This window comes from Mercenaria mercenaria, chromosome 1 (genome assembly GCF_021730395.1).
Source record: "Mercenaria mercenaria strain notata chromosome 1, MADL_Memer_1, whole genome shotgun sequence".
Lineage (NCBI taxonomy): Eukaryota > Metazoa > Mollusca > Bivalvia > Venerida > Veneridae > Mercenaria > Mercenaria mercenaria.
The window spans coordinates 12018243-12042969 of NC_069361.1; the positions used below are offsets into that span (position 1 = coordinate 12018243).

At 33.4% G+C, this 24727-nt stretch overlaps 1 protein-coding gene across 1 annotated transcript; it reads right to left on the minus strand.

The window, feature by feature from the left end:
- Positions 1 to 478: 478 nt before the first annotated feature.
- LOC123544973 (transmembrane emp24 domain-containing protein 10-like) lies at positions 479 to 23398 on the minus strand. The gene is made up of 5 exons (XM_045331160.2): positions 23115 to 23398; positions 13430 to 13550; positions 10583 to 10653; positions 9330 to 9456; positions 479 to 7922 (listed from the first exon to the last, which is right to left on the minus strand). Exons 1-5 carry the CDS (start codon positions 23292 to 23294, stop codon positions 7801 to 7803), a joined length of 621 nt encoding a protein of 206 aa, XP_045187095.2. The 5' UTR covers positions 23295 to 23398; the 3' UTR covers positions 479 to 7800.
- Between the last annotated feature and the right edge of the window lie 1329 nt (positions 23399 to 24727).

The following is a 24727-nucleotide window of genomic DNA, read 5'->3' on the forward strand; positions in this document are numbered from 1 at the left end:
TGACCTACTGACATCAAAATCAATAGGAGTCATCTGCTTGTCATGACCAACCTCCTTATGTTTCATGATCCTAGGCGCAAGCGTTCTTGAGAAATCATCTGGAAACCGTTTATCTGTTCTGGGTCACTGTGACCTTGACCTGTGTCCTACTGGCCTCAAAATCAATAGCGTTCATCTGCTGGCCATGACCAACCTCCCTATCAACTTTCATGATCCTAGACCCTAGAGTTCTTGAGTTATCATCTGGAAACCGTTTAATTGTTCTGGGTCACTGTGACCTTGACCTTTGACCTACTGACCTCAAAATCAATAGGGGTCATCTGCTGGTCACCAACCTCCTTATCAACTTTCATGATCCTAGGCGCAAGCGTTATTGAGTTATCATCCGGAAACCAATTGGTCTACATACCAACCCACCGACATCTGCAAAACAATATACCCCTCCTTCTTCAAAGGGGGGCATAAAAAACAACACAACTTCTATTAAGATTTCATTCCATTTATTTTCGATTTTCTTTAAAAAGTATTACATCAAGAATGAAACTGATTAAGAGTGAGAAGACAGGAGCCATAACTTAGATTGGATCAATTAAAGACTTTAACAAGAGGGCCTTGAAGGCCCTGTATTGCTCACCTGACTTAGTTCTTACCCCAGATAATGTAACATCTAATTTAGCCTAGATTTTATAGTACCATGTTTTTTTGTATGTCATGTAGATAATAAACCATGTTTTTCAAAGATCTGACCTAGTGACAGTTTTTGAAAATAGGTTCCCTACTTTTAAACCTGACCTAGATTTCATTATCAAAGACTTATGACATCAAGTTGAAACAGTTGCTTCTAAAGTGTTAACAAAGTTATCAATGATTTGATATAATGATCTTGTTTTTCCCTTAGTGACCCAGTTACAATTTATCCTAGATTTTTAACAGACAAACATTCCAACCAAGTCTCATAAAGATCAGCTTCAAGACCAAGTGGTAAAGGTGACCTCTAGGGTGTGAACAATGGTTTTCAATGATCTGACATAGTTTTAAGACATCTGGTAACCAAGGTTTAACTTGACCTAGATTTTATAGAGACAAACACTAGCAAATGTGGTTTCTATAGTCTTAAAAAAAGTATTTCTATGATTTGACCTTGTAACCTAGTTTCTGACCTCACCTAACCTAGTTTAAAATTTTGTAAAGACAATAGTCTGACAAAGTTTTAAGACGATCAAACAGAAAATGTGCCCCCCTCCACCCCCTTCCCCCCAGTGTTAACAAGTGACCTAGTTTTTTATCTAGGGTAACCCAGTTCTGAATTTTCCTTGAAAATTTTATAAAGATGAGGTAAAAAAGGGCCTCTAGAGTGTTTACAAGGTTTCCTATTAACTGACTTAGTGACTTGACCCTGTATGACCAAGTAACGAATTAGTCCCAGGTTTTATTTTGGTAATATTCTGACAAAGTTTCATTAAGATTGGGCTAAAAGTGCCACCTCTAGCGTGTTAACAGTAATTTTGTTGGCGACAGACAAGGTGATCACAATAGCTTTGTGAGCACTTTGTGCTCTAGTGAGCTCAAAATTTATCTGGTAGCAAGTTGGAGGAATGGTGGAAAGTCGAAGTGGAGAAACTTGGAAAAGAAGAATTATGCCTTTTGACCAAACAAGATGGAACTGAGAATGTTACTTTACACATCCCTTTTATAAGAAGATTCAAATTTAATACAAGTACACGAGAGTGGATGATTTACCTTTTCACATCATAATGCAAATGTTTGCAAGAAAAAAGAACTTTAAACTGTCAGGTGGAGAATTATGGATAACAGTCTGGGAAGCAATGAACACACATTTTAGAGATCTCACATGCTTATATTTTTATTGATTGATCTTCAAATACCTGTGGTCCAACCTTAAGACAGACATGTCTCCAAAGGAAGTTCTTTAAAACTGTAAGTAATGGCTATAAAACATTTAAAACTGGTATTTATAAATTGTTAATTACTTTCTAAATTTTGATAAATCTGACAAATCTGGAAAAATGTCCCTTAAAATTTTAAGAATGGACTTTATCAATGAAGCTGGAGAATATTTATCGCATCAGTTATGCTGCTATAGCAAGAACGAAAAAACCCACAAAACTGAGATGTGATGCTAGTACAGAACAGAAATAAAAAATGTGACTACAACAAACATATAAAAAATACAATTTCCTTAACACACACTCATAAGTTATTTGCTTGTTATATTTACACAAAACACCAATATTCTAATATACAACTTCATATACACTGATAAACTGACAGCTTAAATTTTCCAAATGCCGCTGTTCATGAACAGAAATGAAAAGCTCAAAACTGCTACTACTGACTTTATATGAATAAAGTGAATTATATGAAACCAGAGTATCAATTGTTAATTATGTAAATGCGAGAAATAAGATGACCTTTTGTTTAAATTTAATTAGGAAATGAATTTTTTTCGGTGTTCATATGAAATGAACGACAGAATAGGATCGGCAAATCCATGAATTGCACTAGCGATTCATGGTTAATTTGTTGATCCTATTCTGTCGTCCATTTCACATGAACACCTGAAAAAAATTTCATTTCTTATATATACATTATATTTCCTTTCCATTTGTAAACAAGAGTAAATTTAAAATTGCACATATTTTGTTGCATTTAACATTAAAATCAGCTTCCCGGCCATTCTGTTCACAGATGGAATAACTGCGATGTCATCTAAGGAAATTCTCCCTGACTATACGCGGACGTCGTCAAAACAGCGGCCCGTTATCACTAAGCAGCACTGACGTAACTTTCGCCCCTCTCCTTTTGCTGTTTATACGAAATGAACGTCATAATTGAAAAATAATAGGGCGAATGTAAATATCTTGTATTATGATGAAACAGTTCATTCTTTAAATATTCATCTATAAATCATTTATACATACTAACTCAATCTATAAGACCAAACTTTGGAAGCAAAAAAGGCATTAATAGCAGTCTGTTCATAAGAGGTAAGAATTATTTACATCAGTATATGCGCACATCTATGTAACAATATTTCATATGATTACACATAATTATGTAACAATATTTCACATGATTCCGCTATATTAATGAATAAAATGAAGGTTAATGTTTGAGCGAATTATACATCAATTACAAATGTACATATAACAAACAAATTTACCTTTATCATACAAAACACCACACTTTCAACCTGTTTGTGTATGTAAATAGTTAGATAACTGGTCAATTCTAAACAGAAAGACCATTCTATTTCTTATTTGAAAAAGAAGTTTTCAGGAGGTACTTTGTTATACAGGTCCATCACCTGTTACAAAGTATGCTTCAAGGAGGTAGGATACCTTCATATTTGTATGTGCGCATGTCCAACCGGAAGCTAACGTGACAGTTTACGACGACGTTTACGACAAACTAAATGTGTTTGTATATTCATTCTTCTGAAAACAAATCATGAACCTGTCTTCGATCTGATGCTTTATGGTTTAATAATGCAGAAATAATGAATAGATTTCCACAGAAACGCTTCAAAACAATGTTGCCTTAAAATGACGTCATTGACGTCATGACGTTACGTGTCAGTTACCACGCAAAATTAATAGCTTTTATCTCGAAAGTACGTGATTCTGTACATTTTCTTTATTTTAACTATTTTCAATTTAACCATTATTTGCTGAAATATGTTTATGAGTCTTTTGCTCTAAATAACAATCAATATTTTGCTTCTTTTATGTAGTTATACTGAAATGTTATACGGAATGTAAGAAAATGGATGATGGCAACCGGTGTTATTTGGAATATAGTTGGGTGAAAGGTTACTTGTTACGGCCATTTTTAAATAAAAAGTCCAGCAGTTTGTTTTGTAATACCTATTTTGCAGGTTCCATTGATAATTTGTTACTTAAATACTAAAATTAAGATCTAAAATTGTTCAGATTTCTGTAGAAAATTGTGGTTTCTTGAATTGAATTGATGTTACCATGGAAACGAAGCCCGTAACCTATGTATCTAAATGTAAAATTCAAAAGCGATGACACTGGTCTATTTAAGAAACACAGCTTCGGCTTTTTATTTTCATTTCAAGAATATCCATAAGAATAATAGCAACACGCTGAACGATTTTTCCATGGAAATGGCAGACCAGGGGTACTGCTGTACGTATTCTAAGCTGTGAAATTTGTTTGAATAAATGCAAATAACACGAAAATGTAACTTACGTTAGAAATAATATGTTTTAAAGCTACATCAACTAGAAAGATAATCTTATTCAATATTTTTTTGAAGAAATTACAACAAAAAGCAAGAAATAACCTATTTTAAACATCTCTGTTGCCATGGTTACTTTAAAATTTAAGAAAAATAGGGTACCATGTAAAGTGCTTGGTATTTTGCTGATAATATTACCCAAATATTTCATGTTGGTCAGTAACAGAATGGCACTGAAGCCGTCGAAAACACCTATTTTTATACATAGTTGTTTAAAACTGAGAGAAAATGCGTTACCATGGAAACACGAGCCCCGCGACATATACATTCTAAGCTTATATTAGAAAGCTAACGCGCATACTAGTAAAATTATCAATTATGCAAACTTCCACGGATATCAATGGAACTAAAATACAATGAGAAGTGTTAAATATCTGTATTTTCCTTCTTCTTTCAATATGAAATACCTTTGGAGGGTCATGTTCTTCAAACCTGGATAAAAATTGAAATTGAAGAGACAGAGACAAACGAAATTGAGATTGTAGCAGTTAAAACTTCGTATTTCACGAAATACAAAAAAATGCTGCAGTTCAACTAATTTGAATTTACGCTTGTAACAAGGTAACCTACCTCCTTAAAAGAAATAAATTAAAGGAAAATCAATGTCCTTGAAACAGAAACTGCATTAGATTAAATATTTTCTCATAATCAAAACTATGCTATGCAGTAAGAATACTGGTTAAGTATACTAGTACACAAAGTTAACCAATGAGAATAGGTGTGTTAAATGATATGTTACACATTTATATGAAGATGACAATGTAATGTACATGAAAGGCACCAGTATATCATTATAATCATACATTCAACAACACAGGTATATCTTCATAAACTAGATGTTTAACAAGATTCATTCCATATAGCCTTATAACAGTAAATATAAGTGCAACTGTTGTACCCTTCACAAGTGTTTATTCAAGAACAGCTATTTCCAATGAAACAATGTTTTAAATCAGATTTGCAAAATACTAAACCAATATCATACTTTGAGAATTTCTGAGTATAAAATATTTCTACAAACTGCCTAATTTGCTCACAAACAAAAACAAAATCTCTAACAACAGACCCTTCATTATAAACCAGAACACAATCTACCATGATTCCCTCCTTCGTAGGTAAAAGTTTAAACACCTGATATATGTAACAACACTATAGATGAAATTGTACTTCAGACTTTTAAAAGATATTATGTGTTAATCATTCTTACTATCCGCAGAGCAAAGTGTTTTACACTATTACACCCTGGACACCTAAGTTTGTTAATATTATGTAAGTGTTCTGTCACTAACGAAGTTTACTATGATTAACTGAGTGCAAAATCGAAAAACTAGAAGTTTACATAACTGTTTTCATCATTACATTTTGTCAATTCTTTAATACCAGGGTTTCAGAAATCCCATGTCCGGAGCCTGGGGGCTACCAGAAAATTCTGTCAGGCTACTAAATATTTTCAGAGCGTGCCTGCTGGGCTACCTTAAAACCTTTTATCGAGTAGCCTGGAAATCAATAATCTAGTCTTCATGCATAACTTTGACAGTTTCACATAATCCTCTTGTTTATCGAGAAATACACACTGAAGGCATTAATTATCTTACGACCTATTGTCACAGTACTGTCAGTCGGCAAACAATTAACCATTTTTAATCGTACCTGGAGGTAAATGTTTATGTGTGCACATGAGATTTTAGACTGATCCAAAAGCTTCCAAGTTGCTGATCAGTAGTGTTCAAAACAATATGCAAACCAGTCTTAAAATTACGTCATTTTACCGCCATCTGCCAAAGTGTACTTTCGTTTTTGCTGATCTCAATATTTATCGAGTAGGAATCAGTGATATTTGATTATGAATGAGTTAAGTGCTTACATCCACTTTATGCTTTTTACTTTTAAATACTTATACAGAATGCAAAATCGACAAAAATTTAGCAAAATTTGACGCATTCATGTCCGAAACTATACCAGATTTCGGACAAACATAGTTTCGGATACGTAATTACACAGTGCCAAGAAAGACAGAAACGTTAATTTACTCGACTTTAGTCCTTTTTTCAAACTGTTTTTAAAAAATGTTAAAAATCAGACAGAATTATTTGTTGACTTAAAATGATTTTATAAGATAAGTTGCAAATAATAAGGAATTTGCAAGTTTATAAAAACTGACCGACTTTCATTTTATGATTGTCATATTACAATAATTAGAGGGAAAAGAATTCCCAATTTAAATAATTTTATCTTCTAAAATAAAAAAATAAAAATGAGAAAAAATTAGTGTCAGATGATACTTGCAATTGCTATTTTAGAGAACAAAGTCTACAACAACATAATTTATGCATATAGCTGGAATTAAGAAACCCTGTATTACTTTAGCATTCCATTCCAACTGTAGTATACAAGCACTTAGCAAATAATCCTAAACTGTCATTGCCAAATAAACTAAAATGTTCGGGCTACCAGACAAAAATATTGGTAGCCCAATGGGCTTCCAGTAAATTTGCAGATTTCTGAAACTCTGAATACAGTTTGGTTTTTATGAAAGTTGTAGTCTTAGTTCAAATAACGTCTTAACATTTTTGAAACTTGAACTTATTTTATTTTGCAAATTAAATTAGTACGCATCTGACAAAATATGTCTAATACTGCCTTTTAAAACACTAAAAACACTGCAGCTTAAAAAAAAATCATTTTATTTTCGTCAAAGTTTTAACTAAAATTCACCTAATTCATTCAAATAAACAGTTTGGGAGGAATAAATTCAGCTTCATTCAAAACTATAACAGAAAACGGAAAATATGAACACCTTCAGCTGATTAACTTACCTTTAAAACATATAAAATTCATCAATATATCTCTGGCACTTCTAGACACAATTTTTCAAAAAAGTTATCTGTATTGCTGAAGGGCTCAAGCTGGATGGATCAGAAACATAAGTTCTAAAAGAATTTTAACAGACCAATAAAAACTGTACAAGCTGCTGTGTTCTGCTTTCTCCTTTGTTTGCAAGCTTGTGTAAAGTTATGTAAAAACATACCAATTTCTCCTACAGATGTGTGTGCGTGCATGTGTGGTCAAGCGTTAAATTGCAACTTTTGTACAGATTTTCAGTTAGATAACTGCAATGTCTGCTATGATCTCCAGTCATGTTGAAATCCTCAAAAATAAATTGCAAAAGTTTTCACATATTACTTAGTTGATTGATCAGGTCTGCTGAACAGACAAGGATATAAAACATTGTATAGTTAATTAAGAACTAGTAAAAATGGAGGGAAAATTATAACATTAACGCAGGACCTTTCCATTATTTTCTTTACCCAAACTTCTTAAAACCCAGCTTGAGCCCAAACCTGTCAAACAAAACTTTGGTGTGAGACACTGTCTGACAGTACACAGCAGTCAAATTAATCAAGCGTCTTTGGACTATATTCACTTTTTTATCACATCACACACAGTTTCTTCTCAAGGTTACACATTTTGTAAGCTGCATATATATTTGTCCCTGACCAGCACATGTTGACTAATTTATTCAATGAGCTTCTTTGCCTTGAAATATCTTCGTAGATACAGGACCTGCCAAGTTGCTAAACCAAGTAAACATAGCATGGAAAATAAACTGAAGTACATAACTCTTGAATGGGTGGACTCTGAAACAGACAAAATGTAAAATACTAAATCCACTATAAACTTACACCTTAGCTAACTTGAAAGCATCAAAACATGGTTGTTCACAGATTGTGTTCAATTAATAAAAAAATTATGATAAAAATTTACACCAAAGATGCTTTCAGGAGTTCTTGAAAATTCATAATGACACTAGTAATTCTGAAATAATTGGAAAGAAATCCTAATGTGTTTTTTAACTGGTTTAAATGCACAATAAATAGAAACAAGAGCTGTTACATGAGTGACAAATTATACCCCTATTATTGGGCCTTGCCACAGAAGTAAGCCAATGTCAAAGTTGAACCTCAAAATAAATAGGGATCATCTGTTGGTCATGATCAACCTCCCTATTAAGTTTCCTGATCCTAGGTCCAAGTGTTCTCAAGTTATCATCCACTGATTTAACAGTTCATGGTCACTGTGACCTTGACCTTTGACCTACTAACCTCAAAATCAACAGGGGTCATCTGCATGTCATTATCAACCTCCCTGTCAACTTCCATGATCCTATGCCCAAGCATGCTCAAGTTAACATCCGGAAACCATTTAACTGTTCCGGGTCATTCTGACCTAGACACTTGACCTACTAACCTCCAAGTCGAATCTGACCTGTATTTTATGATTTTACATTTGTGTACCAAAATTTATGATCCTAGGCCCAAGTATTCTCAAGTTATTGTTTGGAAAGGGTTTAACTCAATAACTGTTCCAGGTCACTGTGACCTTGAACTTTGACCTACTGACTTCAAAATCAATAGGGTCATCTGCATGTCATGACCAACTTCCTTACATGTATCAACTTTCATGATCCTAGGCCTAAGCGGTCTCAAGTTATATCTGGAAACCGTTTAACTGTTCCAGGTCATTGTGACCTTGACCTACTGACCTCAAAATCAAACTATACCCAAGCATTCTCAAGTTCATCTGGAAACTGTTTAACTGTTTCAGGTCATTGTGACCTTGACCTTTGACCTACTAACCTCAAAGTCAAGCTTGACCTCTATTTTATAATGTAACACCTGTGTACCAAAAATTATTCAAATCTGTCAAGTATTGTCCAGAAACCATGAAAACCAACGGATCAACAAGCTCACTCCTATATACCCCCAAACTTCATTTTGGGGGGGTATAATCAATCTTTACATTTTTACAGTAGCTTGCTACGAAAATAAGTTGTTTCCTTTCAAGAAAAGAAAGACGTTAAAGCTTGGGTCCCTTAGTTTAATATTTTTAATGCTTAGGAACTAACTTGCGAGAAATTTACTGGCCCAAAAATCAATGAAACTTTTCTAAGAAAAGAAAAACATTAAAACTATGATTAGATGTTTTAATGCTTGGGAACTAACTCTTTAAGAAATTTACTGGCCCAAACAACAAGGGAACTTTACCATTTGTATCTCTCATTTCCTCTTCCCTGGCTCTCATATAAGCAAAATCATCAACAATAGATTTAGAGAGATCTTCAAGACGTCGTAGTTCTACTTCCAATGGTTTCAATTTTTCTGCTTTTGCAAGCTGAAACAAGACAATTTGAAAGTTATTAGAACAGTTTACATAATATACAGTCAAACCCGTGATTACAGACCACCTCTAAATAATGACCACTATTATATGACCTGCTTATATTTATAAGGAATAAGGCCAGTAATTTGGTCGAAAATGTGCTTCCGTGGTGTAGTCGAAAGAAGTCCATAATAAATAGATCCTAATTTTCCCATTTTTCTGCACAAATTCGTGTAGAACTAGTGCTTTAATCACACTTTTTCGCTACTAGAAAACATTCTGCACGAAATGTGACTGTTTTCATGTTCATACAATCCACATGGCAAGTTTTGCAGATCGAAACCGGAAGTAGGTGTTTATTACGTGGAGGAGAGCAAATATGCTCCATTTTTAGAGTAGCAGACCACAAATGACTGGCATTTCACTAGGAACTATTCAACCCCCTATTTTCTTTTCATTTTTTCGTTAATTTGTGATAAGAACTTTCATGAAAAATTGGTGTAGGAAAAAAGTGATGTTCTCTAAAGATACGTAAAGACGACATGAAGTTGTCGTTTTTTATATGAAACAAAGAAGGATTTGAATTACTGACCTTTAACCTATAAAGGCCATAATTTTCTCATATTTAATCATAAACAGTGTAAATTTTTTACTGTGACAGAGACTGCAAAATTTCACAATAAAACAATAAAAGGACAGAATACTACAGAACTTTCACGGAAACAAAAATCTTTGTAGGTTCAGTTATTACTGAGAGGAACAACATTACTACATCATGAAAATGTTACTCAATGGAAAAAAACATGCAAAATTCAATGAAAATAGTATATAAAGTACAAATTTCAGAAATGCTTTCAGTGCCTTTTTTTGCGGTGTATATATATTTTATGTTGTCAGACATATTGTCAAATTGTTGATATTGAAAACAAATTGATATTGCAATCAACAATGACAGTAGTAGTGACTGTGACATTCTTATTTCATCATTATTTGTTACGCATATAACATGCCACATCCACCTTAATGACTGACAGCTAGTACTTCTAGTTCTAAGGTAATTATTTAGATTAAAGTCGTTACTGTGGGACCAAACTTGAATATCTCCAGTAAGAAAGAACAAAAATACTATGTTACTTACATCATCATAGCTCTTTGCCTCCACTCCATGTTTCATATCTAGTGTCACCTCTCTGTCTGCTCCCTGGCCTCCTGTAAATGAAAAATGATATAACTGAGAATGCAATAAACCAGCCAGCTGGCTGCTAAATTAACAAGAGCTGTCAGAGGACAGCAACGCTCGACTATTCAACAGCCTTGTCGATTGAATGAATACAAGTCGAAAAAGGGACATAATTTAGTAAAAAAGCAAAACAGGGTTATGGAACCTGCATAGTGCTTATCAGCTCAGGACAGTGGACAAGTGTGTGAAGTTTCAATCCATTCCCATTAGTGGGTACTAAGATACCAGCTTACATAATAGGAATTTAACCAAAAACTCCTAAGTCGAAAAAGGGGCATAATTTTGTAAAATGCGAAGTTGAGTTATTGACCCTTTGCACTGCATGTCATATCATGACAGTGAACAAGTGTGTGCAATTTCAATCCTTTCCTATTAGTGGATACTGAGATACCAGCTTACATACAATCACTTAACCAAAAATTTCTTTGTTGAAAAAGGGGCATAATTTTGAAAAAAAGCAAAATAAAGTTATGGGACCTGCTTTGTGCATGTCAGATCATGACAGTGAACAAGTGTGTGAAGTTTCAATCCATTCAAATTAGTGAGTACTGAGATACCAGCTTACATACAAAACCTTAACCAAAAAATTCTAAGTTGAAAAAGGGGAATAATTTTGTAAAAAAGCAAAATAGAGTTATGGAACCTGTGCAATGTAAGTCAGTTTATCACAGTAAATAAGTTTGTGAAGTTTCAATCCATTCCCACCAGTGGTTACTGAGATACCAGCTTACATACAAAACCTTAACCAAAATTTTCTAAGTCGAAAAAGGGGCATAATTTTGTAAAAAAGCATAATAGAGTTATGGAACCTGTGCAATGTAGGTCAGTTTATCACAGTGAATAAGTGTGTGAAGTTTCAATCCATTCCCACAAGTGGTTGCTGAGATACCAGCTTACATACAAAAACTTAACCAAATCGGGACGCGGACGCCGATGCGGACGCCGACGCAGACGCCGACGCGGACGCCGACGCATGGGCAGGTCCAATAGCTCTACTATTCTATGAATAGTCGAGCTAAAAACTAATTCAAGACAACTACTGAAATATGTATCAAAAATTATACAGGTGGCCCAAATCTCTTTGCTGCAGCTTCAAAAACAAGAAAGTAGGTCAGGGTTAAGAATATTAAAGGTGGATAATCAGATTTTGGCCATGTAACAGATTTGTTTGAAACTTTAGCATCTGATCATTTACACTCATTTATGTTCACTTAACACTTAATACAAATTAGATTTTCACTGGAGGTATTTTTAAAATTTCATTTCCCTATCCTGGTTGCCCAACCAAGATAGAGTTATTTTATCATAAGTATAAATTTGATAAACATACTTTGCCTAAGGAAATGTATAAATATTAGACATATTGTAATATATTTGTAAAATATTTGCATTAAAAATTATGTATTTAGATGGAATTCATTAGAAACGCAAGTTTGAAAAATTATTATTACCTCCCTTTGCCTATCTTGGTTGCGCAACCAAGATAGATTGGAAATAAATGAATTCAGAAGCTACACACAGCTTTAAGACTTGCATTTTGGTTCAGATTGTTCAATAGTTGATATGTCTATCAAATGCAAATGTAAAACTAGACATTGTATTGAAATAAAAAGAGATACCCAGCTTTTTATATACTTTCATATTAAAGGGGAGTAATTACAAAATTTTATAAAAATAATAAAATATACATTTCAAATAGGAATCTAACTCTATGTAATCAGTCTTTTTGTTCCTTAAATAATTCTCTACCAGAATATACAAAAAGTAAAAAATGTCATTAAATGTTGATTAAATGTGATTGACCACCTTTAAAGGTGAGTATTGAAATCTGTATCAAACATTATACACATGGTCCAAATTTCTATATTACACAACTAACTTCAACAAGATAAACATTGACAAAGTTTCATGAAAATAGGATCATAAATGTGGCCTCTACAGTGTTAACAAGCTTTTCCTTTGATATGAGTGGTGACCTAGTTTTTGACCCCACATGACCCAGTTTCAAACTTGGCAAGGGAATCATCAAGATAAACATTCTTACCAAGTTTCATGAAGACAGAGTCATTAATACGGGCCATAGAGTATTTACAAGCTTTACCTTTGAATTTGATTTGAGCGGGTGACCTAGTTTTTGACCCCACATGACCCAGGGGACATAACTCAGGAACCTATTATTGGATCTGAAGGAATCATCATGGAATCCAAGATATATTGTTGCTAAAGATATTTTGCAAGTTTGTATCAAATCAAACCATAAATGAAGTCTCTATATTGCTGCAAAAGCCAAAATAGCAAATATTGGCCCTTTAAGGGGCCATAACTCTGGAACCCACGAGGGTAATCGGCCAGTTTTCCAAAGGAAATGAGATATTATGCCAATACAAGTTGTGTGCAAGTTTGATTTAAATCGGATAATCCATTGCAAAATGTGGTCTCTATCATATTCACAAGCCAAAATAGCAAATTTTTGAAAGGAACCGAGATATATGCCAATATAAGTTGTGTGCAAGTCTGATTAAAATTGATTACAAAATGTGGTCTCTATCGTGTTCACAAGAAATTGTGAATGGACGGATGACAGACAAAATGCGATCACAAAAGCTCATACGTGACAGGTGAGCTAAAAAAGTCTCATCATACATCATAATGTACCACAATAGGAAATTTCTGATAACACTTACCCCTTGTCAGAAATGCACATAGCACCCCTAGATTATTCTCTTACTCATGTAATCAACTTACCAGCAACCATTTTAGACTCAAAGCAAACTTCAAACATATCATATTCTTCTGTAGTGAAGGCAAATTTTCCTTTTCTGGCATCTTCCTTAGAGTATAATATATGGCCTTTTGAATCTGTTACCTGTAAAATACAAAAAAAAATATTATAATATAATAATAAGATAATGAAGAACATAAACTGAACAGGACACTGGCTTAGAAACATGATGCTGCTGATCAGTTTCAATCCATGAAAATAAATGGGTTCTGTGCAATTACAGCAATACTTAAAAATCTGTTGAACAATCAATATGCAACTGGGACTCAACAAATCTACCAGTAACCTGTCAGTTAGTAACTTTGAGTAGAAATCAGCTCTGGGTCAGTTTTTTTTTTTTTTTTTTTTTTTTTTTTTGAGCTACAAAGAATATAGCCCGTTTATTCAAAACTTTACACACACATAACATATATACATATATAGATAAATACTTCTGAACAGATCAGTGAACAGAGAAAAATCATTCAAATATACATCAGTACGTAATTCAATATAATATGTATAATATGATTATAAACAAAAAACTATAAGAACATTCAAATATACATCAGTATGTAGTTCAATATATTATGATTGTTTGATGATTCGAATGTGGGCGTGTAAAGTATGATGTTTTGTTATGAGATAAGAGTCTAAAGGCGTCAGAGAGTTAGAGTTGGAAAGAGATAATTCCAGGAGAAAAGGTAACTAAAATGGTCCGAAGAAAGTAACAGTATCCTTCACTTAGACCTCCTAAATGTTGGGATGTCGCAATTTATAGCGGCAGCCGATCCCATTTTTTGTTATAGCTGGTTATTTTATTCTTTTTTAATGCTATGTGCTTTTCAATTTCTTTCTTTGTTTTGAGATAATTAATAAACGATTCAATCCTTGGATTATGATTTCCTAATTTGCATTTATATATAAAGTATTTTGCTAAGATTATGATGTAATTTATTATCTGTTGAGTTGGAGATTTTGTTTGAGAACCAAATGAAACATTTTGGAAGTTTAATGTATATTCTATACCTTTGTTATTTAAGAATTGTTTGATACATGACCAAAAGTCTTGTACGATTTGGCATTCCCAAAAGAGATGGTTCAAAGATTCTATCTCCATGTTACAAAAATCGCATAAGCTAGATTCGATTATTTTGCACTTATGCAGAAACTGATTAGTTGCTATAATCCTTTTAAGATATTTATATTGGAAAACCCTTAATTTTGAGTCTATACAACTAGAAAAAGTCGCACTATATATCATTCTCCAATTTAAATTTTCATAAACACTATTCCATTTAATTTCAGATTTGTTTATTGTCATTGTGTTTTGTTTTCTCTGATATTGTTTATATAGTAATTTATTTGGTTTTTTAACTTTCTGAATAGTTGCAAATAATGTCTCTGCCTCATCATATTGATTATCATTTTTTAGCTTTTCCTTCCATTCACTTGGAATATTAGAGACGATTGTATGATAATTAAGGAATTCTGAATTGTTTAGATTAAACCTATTTTGAACTGTTACAAATGGCAAAAACTGATTTTTTCTAAAGTCGTATATATTTCTAATGTATTTAACTCCAGCTGTAAACCATTCATTATAGTACATGGTTTTATTTTCATTTTTAATAAAAGAGTTGTTCCATATGATTTCATTTGACACACTTCCTACATCTGAGTTGAAGTTTATACGTGCCCAACTTATAAGTACGTCTTTTAGGAATGTGTTTTTTATTTTTCCTTTTATATCGTTTTCAAAGATGTTTGCTTCAAATAACAAGTTACCGCCAAATTTTTGTATTTCTTTTTTGTATATATCTTTCCAGAAGCCTGTATTTTCAATATTTGTTATGCGCTTTACCCAACTTGCTTTTATTGAGCTTATATATGCTTTTATATCTATCATCTTAAGTCCGCCTTCTGCATATTCTTTTTTTATTACATTTCGTGCGATTTTTTCTGGTTTATTATCCCACAGAAAAGAATATATACGTTTTGTTATATTTGTCAGTATATGTTCTGGAGGATTTTCAAGGACCGTTAAAGGGTATATTATTTTAGGTAGAGCGAAGGTCTTTATAACAGTAATTTTTCCAAGTAAAGTTAGTTTGTGTTTTTGCCATCTATTTAAGCAGAGATATAACTGTTCTAATTTATTATTTAAATTCAACTCCACTCTATTCTTTTGATTTGTAAATACAATTCCTAGCGTTGTGGCTTTGTCAGATGTCCAATTAAATGATTTCATCTTGCAAAATATTTTGTCTGTGTGTTTTAGGGACCCGATTCGTAAAATAGTTGACTTTTTTGTGTTTAGTTTTAATCCGGAAAATTGACTAAATTCTTCGATTTTGCTTAGCAAACAGTTAAAAGATTTTTCTGACCCATCTAAGATGAACGTTGCATCGTCAGCAAAAAGTGATTCTTTAATCTCATGGTTTGTTAGGGTTACACCTTTTATATGGGGCTCATGTTTTACTTTTAGAGAGAGAATTTCTATCGCTATGATAAAGAGATAGGGAGAGAGAGGGCAGCCTTATCTTACGCCACGACTTATACGGAAATATTCAGACAGATGTCCATTATTTGAAACACAGCCTTGCATATCGTTATAAAAAGTAGTCACCCACTGTCTTAAAGAAGTTCCGAAATTAAAGTATTGAAGAGTTTTCATAAGAAAATCGTGATCTAGACTGTCAAATGCTTTTTCAAAATCAGCGAAGAAAAGTAGGCCAGGCTTATTATTTCCATTTAAACAAGAGCTGTCTCCATAGGATGACACATGCCCCCGATGGCACTTTGAATGAATAGTTATGGCCAATGTTAGAGTTTAGGACCTTTGACCTACGGACCTGGGTCTTGCGCGCGACACGTCGTCTTACTGTGGTACACATCCATGCCCAATATTTTTAAAATCCAAGCATGAATGACAAAGATATGGACCGGACACGCCCATCAATGCACTATGTTGAAATATGACCTTTAACGTCTAAGTGTGACCTTGACCTTTGAGCTACGGACCTGGGTCTTGCGCACGACACGTCGTCTTACTGTGGTACACATTTATGCCAAGTTATTTGAAAATCCATCCATCGATGACAAAGATATGGACCGGACACGAATGCACTATCATGAAACATGACCTTTAACGTCTAAGTGTGACCTTGACCTTTGAGCTACGGACCTGGGTCTTGCACGCGACACGTCGTCTTACTGTGGTACACATTCATGCCAAGTTATTTGAAAATCCATCCATGGATGACAAAGATATGGACCGGACACGCCCAACTATCATGAAAAATGACCTTTAACGTCTAAGTGTGACCTTGACCTTTGAGCTACGGACCTGAGTCTTTCGCGCGACACGTCGTCTTACTGTGGTACACATTCATGCCAAGTTATTTGAAAATCCATCCATCAATGACAAAGATATGGACCGGACACGAAAATTACCGACAGACTGACAGACGGTTCAAAAACTATATGCCTCCCTTCGGGGGCATAAAAATCAATTATATCATAAATTAATCTTATATTTTCTCCAATATATCTCCCTTTAATGAAACCAGTTTGCGACTCATCTATTATATCAGACAGTACATTTTTTATTCTATTTGCTATTGCTTTAGTTGCAATTTTATAGTCAATGTTTAAAAGAGATATAGGTCTCCAGTTGTTAAGAGATGACAGATCTTTATCTTTCTTTGGTATCAGATTTATAATTCCTTGTTTTTGTAGTTGAGTTAAGTGACCTAAGTTATAAGAATAATTGATGGACTGAATAAAATGTTTCTTTAGCTCTGGCCAAAATATTTTGTAGAATTCTGTAGTTAGTCCATCAGATCCCAGGCTCTTGTTGTTTTGCATGTTTAAGAGTGCATTTGCACATTCGCTTTCTGTTAAGAAACCTTCACACGACTGTTTTTGAACCTCATTAAGTTTTTTGTTATTTTCTGGAAAGTTGTAAAGTTCAGTATTTGACAGCGTGTCTTTTTTATACAGTTTTTCGTAAAAACGTTTTGTTTCTTGTAATATTTCTTTTTCGTTTGTTATTTCATTTCCGTGTACGTTTAATCTTGTTATTAATTTGTTTTCACTTTTCTTTTTTTCTAAGTTAGAAAAATATTTGGTATTTTTGTCCATGCCTTCTATATACTGTGCTTTTGCCCTAATGAAACAGCCTTGTGCTTTATATTGAGTAATGCTATCTAGTTCCTCTTTTTTACTTTTAATTTGATCATTTAGCTGTTCATTTGATTCATTGTTCTCAAATTGTTCGTGTAAGGTATCAATACTTTTTATAAGCTGCTTTTCCCTTAATGAATCATTTTTCTTTTTAAAGGAGCAATACTTTATTGTTACATTTCTGACAGAACCTTTTATTAACTCCCAACGTGTATTGGCATTAGCTTCATGATTTATTTCCACAGTTTCATTTATTGCTTTCTTTATATCCGTTTGATATTTTTCGTCAAATAAGATTGAGTTGTTTAGTTTAAAATAACCTGGGCCACGAGTCTGAGAGGTTAAGTCAATATCAACAGTGACTAAAGAATGATCTGACCTGATACCGGCCGTTATCTTCGTATTTTTAACTCTGTTAGAAATATTTGATGAAATAAGAAAATAATCTAACCGACAAAAAATAGGAGGTTTGTGATTAGAGTGCCATGTAAATTTTTTTGTTTGTGGATGTAAAACACGCCATATATCTACTAATTCAAAGTTTTCAGCAATGTTTTTTATTTTATTTCTACAGCGCATATTTGTGTCTTTTTTGCCATTTTTCTTATCCATATCAGTATCCAGAATAACATTAAAATCTCCCCCAATTATAAGTGTTTTGTCATCATTATCCGCTATGAGTCGTTCGAGAGTATTGAAAAATTCTATATCTTCCATATTTGGTCCATATACATTAATTATAACTAGTACCGTTTCGTTTATTGTTACCGTTAAACATTGCAGTCGGCCCTCCACTATCTCTTCATGTTTTATTATTTCGTATGAATCACTTAATAATATACCGACTCCTTTGCTGTTAGTACTGTTTCCGCTAAGAAAAACATTTGAACCCCATATACTTTTCCATTTTTCACTTTCAGATTTCTTACAGTGCAATTCCTGAAGAAGACAAATGTCAAATTCACTATCTTTTAACCAGTTTAAGACATGAATTCTCTTTTTGATGTCCCCGAGTCCCTTTGTATTCAAAGAACATATTTTAGTAGTCATATTCAGTTAAAATACCATGCTTACAAGAAAAAATGAGAGATCGGCTGAGCGTTGGTTCATTTTCGTCAATATTCAATGTTGCCTGACCTTTAAGCAGAGGATATGATTTCCATGAGACCTCAGAAAAGGAAGAAAAGAAAGAATTAATAGAAGAATTTCCGATAGAGAAAAACGTTTGAAGCATATCTATGTGTATCTTTAAAAAGTTTAAGACCTTCAGAAACTGTAAAGATGATAATAGGTGGATATGTATACTACAACTAACAATGGATATAATCTTCAAATTTGCTGCTCTGCGACATACATATTGCATTTATGTAATTTTCCTGTATTTCAAAACAACAACATAGAAAAATGAAACAGATTACGACTGGACAATATTAGTATGTATGTCTTATCTACAACGAACAATAAACATAATTTTTTACATAATGCATTAAAGTAGTTTTCTTGTATATCATAAAAAAATCTGAAACGAATTACAATTGGTCAGTTAGTGTTTATATACCCGTGCTACCTCAAAATGTTACATTTTAATATAAGAGAAAACAACAGTTTCAACAACTATGAGATGGACTATATATGTATTGATAGCATTTAAGATCCTTTTGCCCTACGGTAAATTATTTGCAGGTATTCTAAAAACATACACTTTCAAAATACTGCTACAATGTAAACATACATTTTCAAAATTGACAGCGCATAGTGTCGTGTTACGCTAAAAACTGCTACAATAACAACAGAATTGAGGGAAAGTGTTTACAAAAAGATAGTTCGGCATTACAAATTAATAACAATCGTATGTACTAAATGTATCTTAACATAACAATAAGAACACATACAGTAGATAGCAAATGATACATAGTGAATATTCGTTGTTTGGTGTACATTTACTTATATCTTACACAGATAAAAATAATTCTTTTTAAAAATGTTCATTGCCTTTCAAACTGAGATTGATCCTAGTATATAATTATGGAGAAAATGTATGCAACTCTTTTCCCCCGAAAACAAAACTGAGAAAAGAATACATGTTGTCTTCTTCAAAAGTGTAATAAGCAACCAAACGAGTTAAGTCCATTTAATAGCCCCTCCCTTCTAAAGTTATAAACGCACATGTATACATATTAAAATGTGAGGGATAACTTTATGGACAGTTATGGGAGAAAATACAATCAAGATTTTTCAATACTTTTACTTGTTATCTCCCTTAAAACTGCTATCTACTAGTAAATCATTTGCCTTCATAATGTTTGTAATATATATTTAACTTTATTATGTATCTCAAGTGGTTAGAATGTGTTTTCCAAAGTACAAGTAAACTTGAAAACTCATTCATAACACAGTGCTTTATATCCAAGTATACTATTTATATACAAAGACGAAACCCTGTGTGCGCACGTGCGCGCGTTCCTTGCTATGTACATGAGCGTCTGCTGAAAAAATAAACAAGTCCGTTCAAAAATCGTATTTGTCTTATATAGTTGTGTTTAAGAGATCTTAAAAAAAAAGCGTTGAAAATCTGAGGAAAATTTAATTCCCTGAACATTTCTTACGACTAACAGAATATGTGTCAAAAAATATAATTAATATCCACAGCAGGAAGTTGGGATCTCGGTGCGTGCACGTGCGCGCGTTCCTATCTATTTAAGCGTCTGGGTCAGTTTAATATTTCTGTAGTACTAGTCCTGTAGGAAGAGTGTGATCTTTGATCAAATATTTAATCAATCAATCTAACAAAAATGTAATCGCAAATAAGTTTGATATTAAAATCAAACAAGAAGGCCCTAGGTCGCTCACCTGAGAAACACACCGTAACAGTGTAAACATGTTTGACCTAGTGATTTCATGGAAACAAATATTCTATACAATTTTCATTAAGATTGGAACAAAAATGTGCTCTCTCGAGTTTAAACAAGTATTTTCTAAGATATAACCTAGTGACCTACTTTTTGACCCCAGATGACCCATTTTTAAACTTGACCTAGATTTGATCAAGGCAATCATTCTGACCAAATTTCATGAAGATCAATTGAAAAATACAGTCTCTACCGCATACACAAGGTTTTTCTTTGATTTGATCTAGTGACCTACTTTTTGACCCCAGATGACCCATATTCAAACTCGACCTGGATTTCATCAAGGCAATCATTCTGACAAAATTTCATGAAGACCAATTGAAAAATACAGTCTCTATCGCATACACAAGGTTTTTCTTCATTTGGCCTAGTGACCTAGTTTTTGACCCCAGATGACCCATATTCAAAATCAACCTAGATTTCATCAAGGCAATCATTCTGATCAAATTTCATGAAGATCAATTGAAAAATACAGCCTCTATGGCATACACAAGTTTTTTCTTTGATTTGACCTAGTGACCTACTTTTTGACCCCAGATGACCCATATTCAAACTCGACCTGGATTTCATCAAGGCAATCATTCTGACAAAATTTCATGAAGACCAATTGAAAAATACAGTCTCTATGGCATACACTTTTTTTTTTCGATTTGGCCTAGTGACCTAGTTTTTGACCCAAGATGACCCATATTCAAAATCAACCTAGATTTCATCAAGGCAATCATTCTGATCAAATTTCATGAAGATCAATTGAAAAATACAGCCTCTATGGCATACACAAGGTTTTTCTTTGATTTGACCTAGTGACCTGGTTTCTGATCCCAGATGACCCATTTTCGAACTTGGCCTAGATTTCATCAAGGTTAACATTTTGACAAAATTTCATGAAGATCAATTGAAAAATACAGCCTTTATCACACACACAAGGACTTTCCCTGATTTGACCTAGTGACCTAGTTTTTGACCCCAGATGACCCATTTTCAAACCTGGCCTAGCTTTCGTCAAGGTTATCATTCTGACCAAAATTCAAGAAGATCAATTGAAAAATGCAGCCTCTATGGCATACATGTAAGGTTTTTCTTTGATTTGACCTAGTGACCTAGTTTTTGATCCCAGATGACCCACTTTCGAAGCTGGCCTAGATTTGATCAAGGTAATCGTTCTGACAAAATTTCATGAAGAACAGTTGAAAAATACAGGCTCTATCGCATACACAAGCTAAGTGTTGACAGACAGACGACAGATGCCGGACATCGAGCGATAACAAAAACTCACCTAAGCATTGCTCAGGTGAGCTAATAATAAAAAATGCAAGTGGATTCATTGCTCGCAACTCTACAATCTATTGCATTATACTATGGTAACACATTATAGTGGTTGGCAGGATGGACTACAATGCCAGAGGTCCGGCTTCGATTCCCGGTTGCAGCTGATATCACGACTAAGTTCAGTGCTGGGTGAGTAACTTAAATTATTGGTACTGTTTCCAGCAGTATCGGTCTAGTCTGAATGCCAGGGAGGTAAATATGACGCCTGCCCTAGGATCGGCTGGAAATAAGTTGTTCCATCCATTCCAGACTTTAAAACAGACCTTGTCACCAAATTGTTCGGTACCTATCACAGGGCTTTTATTACAAAATATCCATCCAACATTTTTCCAGATTTTATGGGCAACTTGCTTTCAAAAAATAAAGCTCAACACTTTATAAGGCAGTCAAAATAACACTGTTGATTATTATGGAATGACAGTCCTTGTTAAAGCTGTGAAAACGTGCATTTAGATTTAGGAAGTGGCTAGGGGTCCGTTAACCGGACCTCTAGTCCCGGAGTCTAGAGGTCCAGTAATCAATATACTTGTACTGTTCTGTACTGTGTTACCAGTGTGTATGTTAATTGATGGGGGAAAACTGTCATTTTTGTCAAAAAGTTTCTTTTATTTAATATGTGGCGTTTCTTTTTTTTTTCATTTTTTTTTTGTAAACAGCTCTCACTCCTGTTGGAGACATACTGAATATGAAATTTTATCGGTGATTTCCGTAAGTCACTGTTATTTACTCTAGCAATAAAGGAATTAAGCATTAGCATAAATCAAGTGTAAAATACTAAAGAAAACAACACTTCATTATTTTAATCTTGAAATCTTGAGAAAAACACTATAGTCTATACAAATAGATAAAAGATTATGTTTATCATATTTATACTATGCTCAAATGGCTAATTACTAATATAAAATTGCAGTCGTGTCTCACTCGGGATTAAAGTATTATAAACACTTCTGTTTTCGGTCACTTGCAATTTATTTAAAACATTGATAACAAAACAAAATCATCATCACACCTGTTTTTGATTGATAAATGAAAGTTTCCTGTCTGCATATACAATATTCATTATTTATGTTGATTACCGGACCTCTAGACAGCTTTAACTTGCAGACAGTGGGTGGGGTACATGTGTAGCTATACATGAACTGTCACTAAAGTAACATTAAAAAAGAGTATAAGTATTGACTAAATGGTCTAATGAAACCTACTCTTAAATGAAATACGATAATGCAAAGTTGCTAAAACGTACTGCTAGGTTTGTTTTTTGTCCGGGACCATCTGACAATTCGTAGTTGCCGGTAACCAAAACATCTTTGTGAATCTCCTCTTTCAAACACTTCTTTTGATTCGGCGATAGATGAAACATAAGAGCGTCTACATTTGCCAAGCATATGCTTAGCAAAAGAAAAAATATATTAGTCATATCCATGATAAACGTGAAAACAAATAAATCTAGATATACACCAAAAATCAACAAAGTTTACAAGCACATCTGTGCACGTTTGTTAACGTGGCATTCGGCAAATTCCGTATATGTCCGTATTTCGCCGTTAATTTCCGGTAAACTTGATTTCTTCTTTATTTTATTATTAAATTCGATTATATATTGCAACCGTACAGGTCAGCAGTTGCCTTCGACTTTGCTTTGAGTGATATTTATAAACTTTAATTGAATATAAAACAGATTGTTTTTGACAACTTTGTGTAATTTGTGCTCGTGGCAAAAGTCCATAATCAGTAATAGGGCAGCAGCTAACACGCTGTGTCTATAAACAATACAATACAATACAATACAATACAATACAAATTTTATTTAAAGTCGGTGCATATATATAAACAGGAAAACATTAGCTATGTATAGCTATTTACCGACATGCATAACAAAAAAACAAGTAACATGCAGACATCATATGAGTTATACACATATATTAATCATAAAATAGGCATATATGCATTTAAGTATATAAATACATGTTAAGACATGTGAGAGTATAGCACTAATCTTGACCAAGGGCCTAAATACTTCTCTCAAAAGAAAAAAACACATAAAACCTGCAACTGAGGGGAAAAAGACACAAACTGTGTATATTTAAGATTAAAAAAAAATCAACTATTACCTCAACTACGACAAAGCAATCAGTGTTAACTGCCTGATAAATACCCTGGACGGGATAACCCTAGAACTACGTCGTCACCATATCTCTTTGATTGTATTTTACACAATTATATATAGCCTAGCCCATATATATCAGCATCACTTCATTCCCACAAGGAACCTAAACTATCTAATTCCATATTCATGCACACATATAACCATTCAACTTCTTTCTTTCCAAGAACAATTATTCTGTGCTGGAACGATTATAGACCTTCCTGGTCTGTGGAATATTCTCCCATGCAGTGTACTGTCCAGACCCGGCCTTAGTCTGTATGCTGTGCGAATGGCTACAGTAGAAAACAAAACAAAGATAAATATCAATCAGGGAATGCCACTTTTAAATTAATATAAACTGTATTCTGTATTTCTTAACCATATCGCGGTAGTCTGTTTGCTGTGCGATTGGCTATCGTAAAAACAAAGATAAATATCAAATAGGGAATGTCACTTATATATAAACTGTATTTCTTTTATTTTTTATAATCTCACGGTAGTTTCTTGCATTTCTTGAGATATTTCTCAACTGTGTGCATGACTTTCGTCTCTGCCATATAATAAGTATTGATAACAAAGAGTATTCTCTATTGTATACGAAAACGGTTTTTGATACAGACTTGTCTGATTCATTAACTATGATTTATTAACAGTGCATTATTATGTTCTACACAGTATGAGAATATGGACCTTTTTAGAATTGTCCTGCG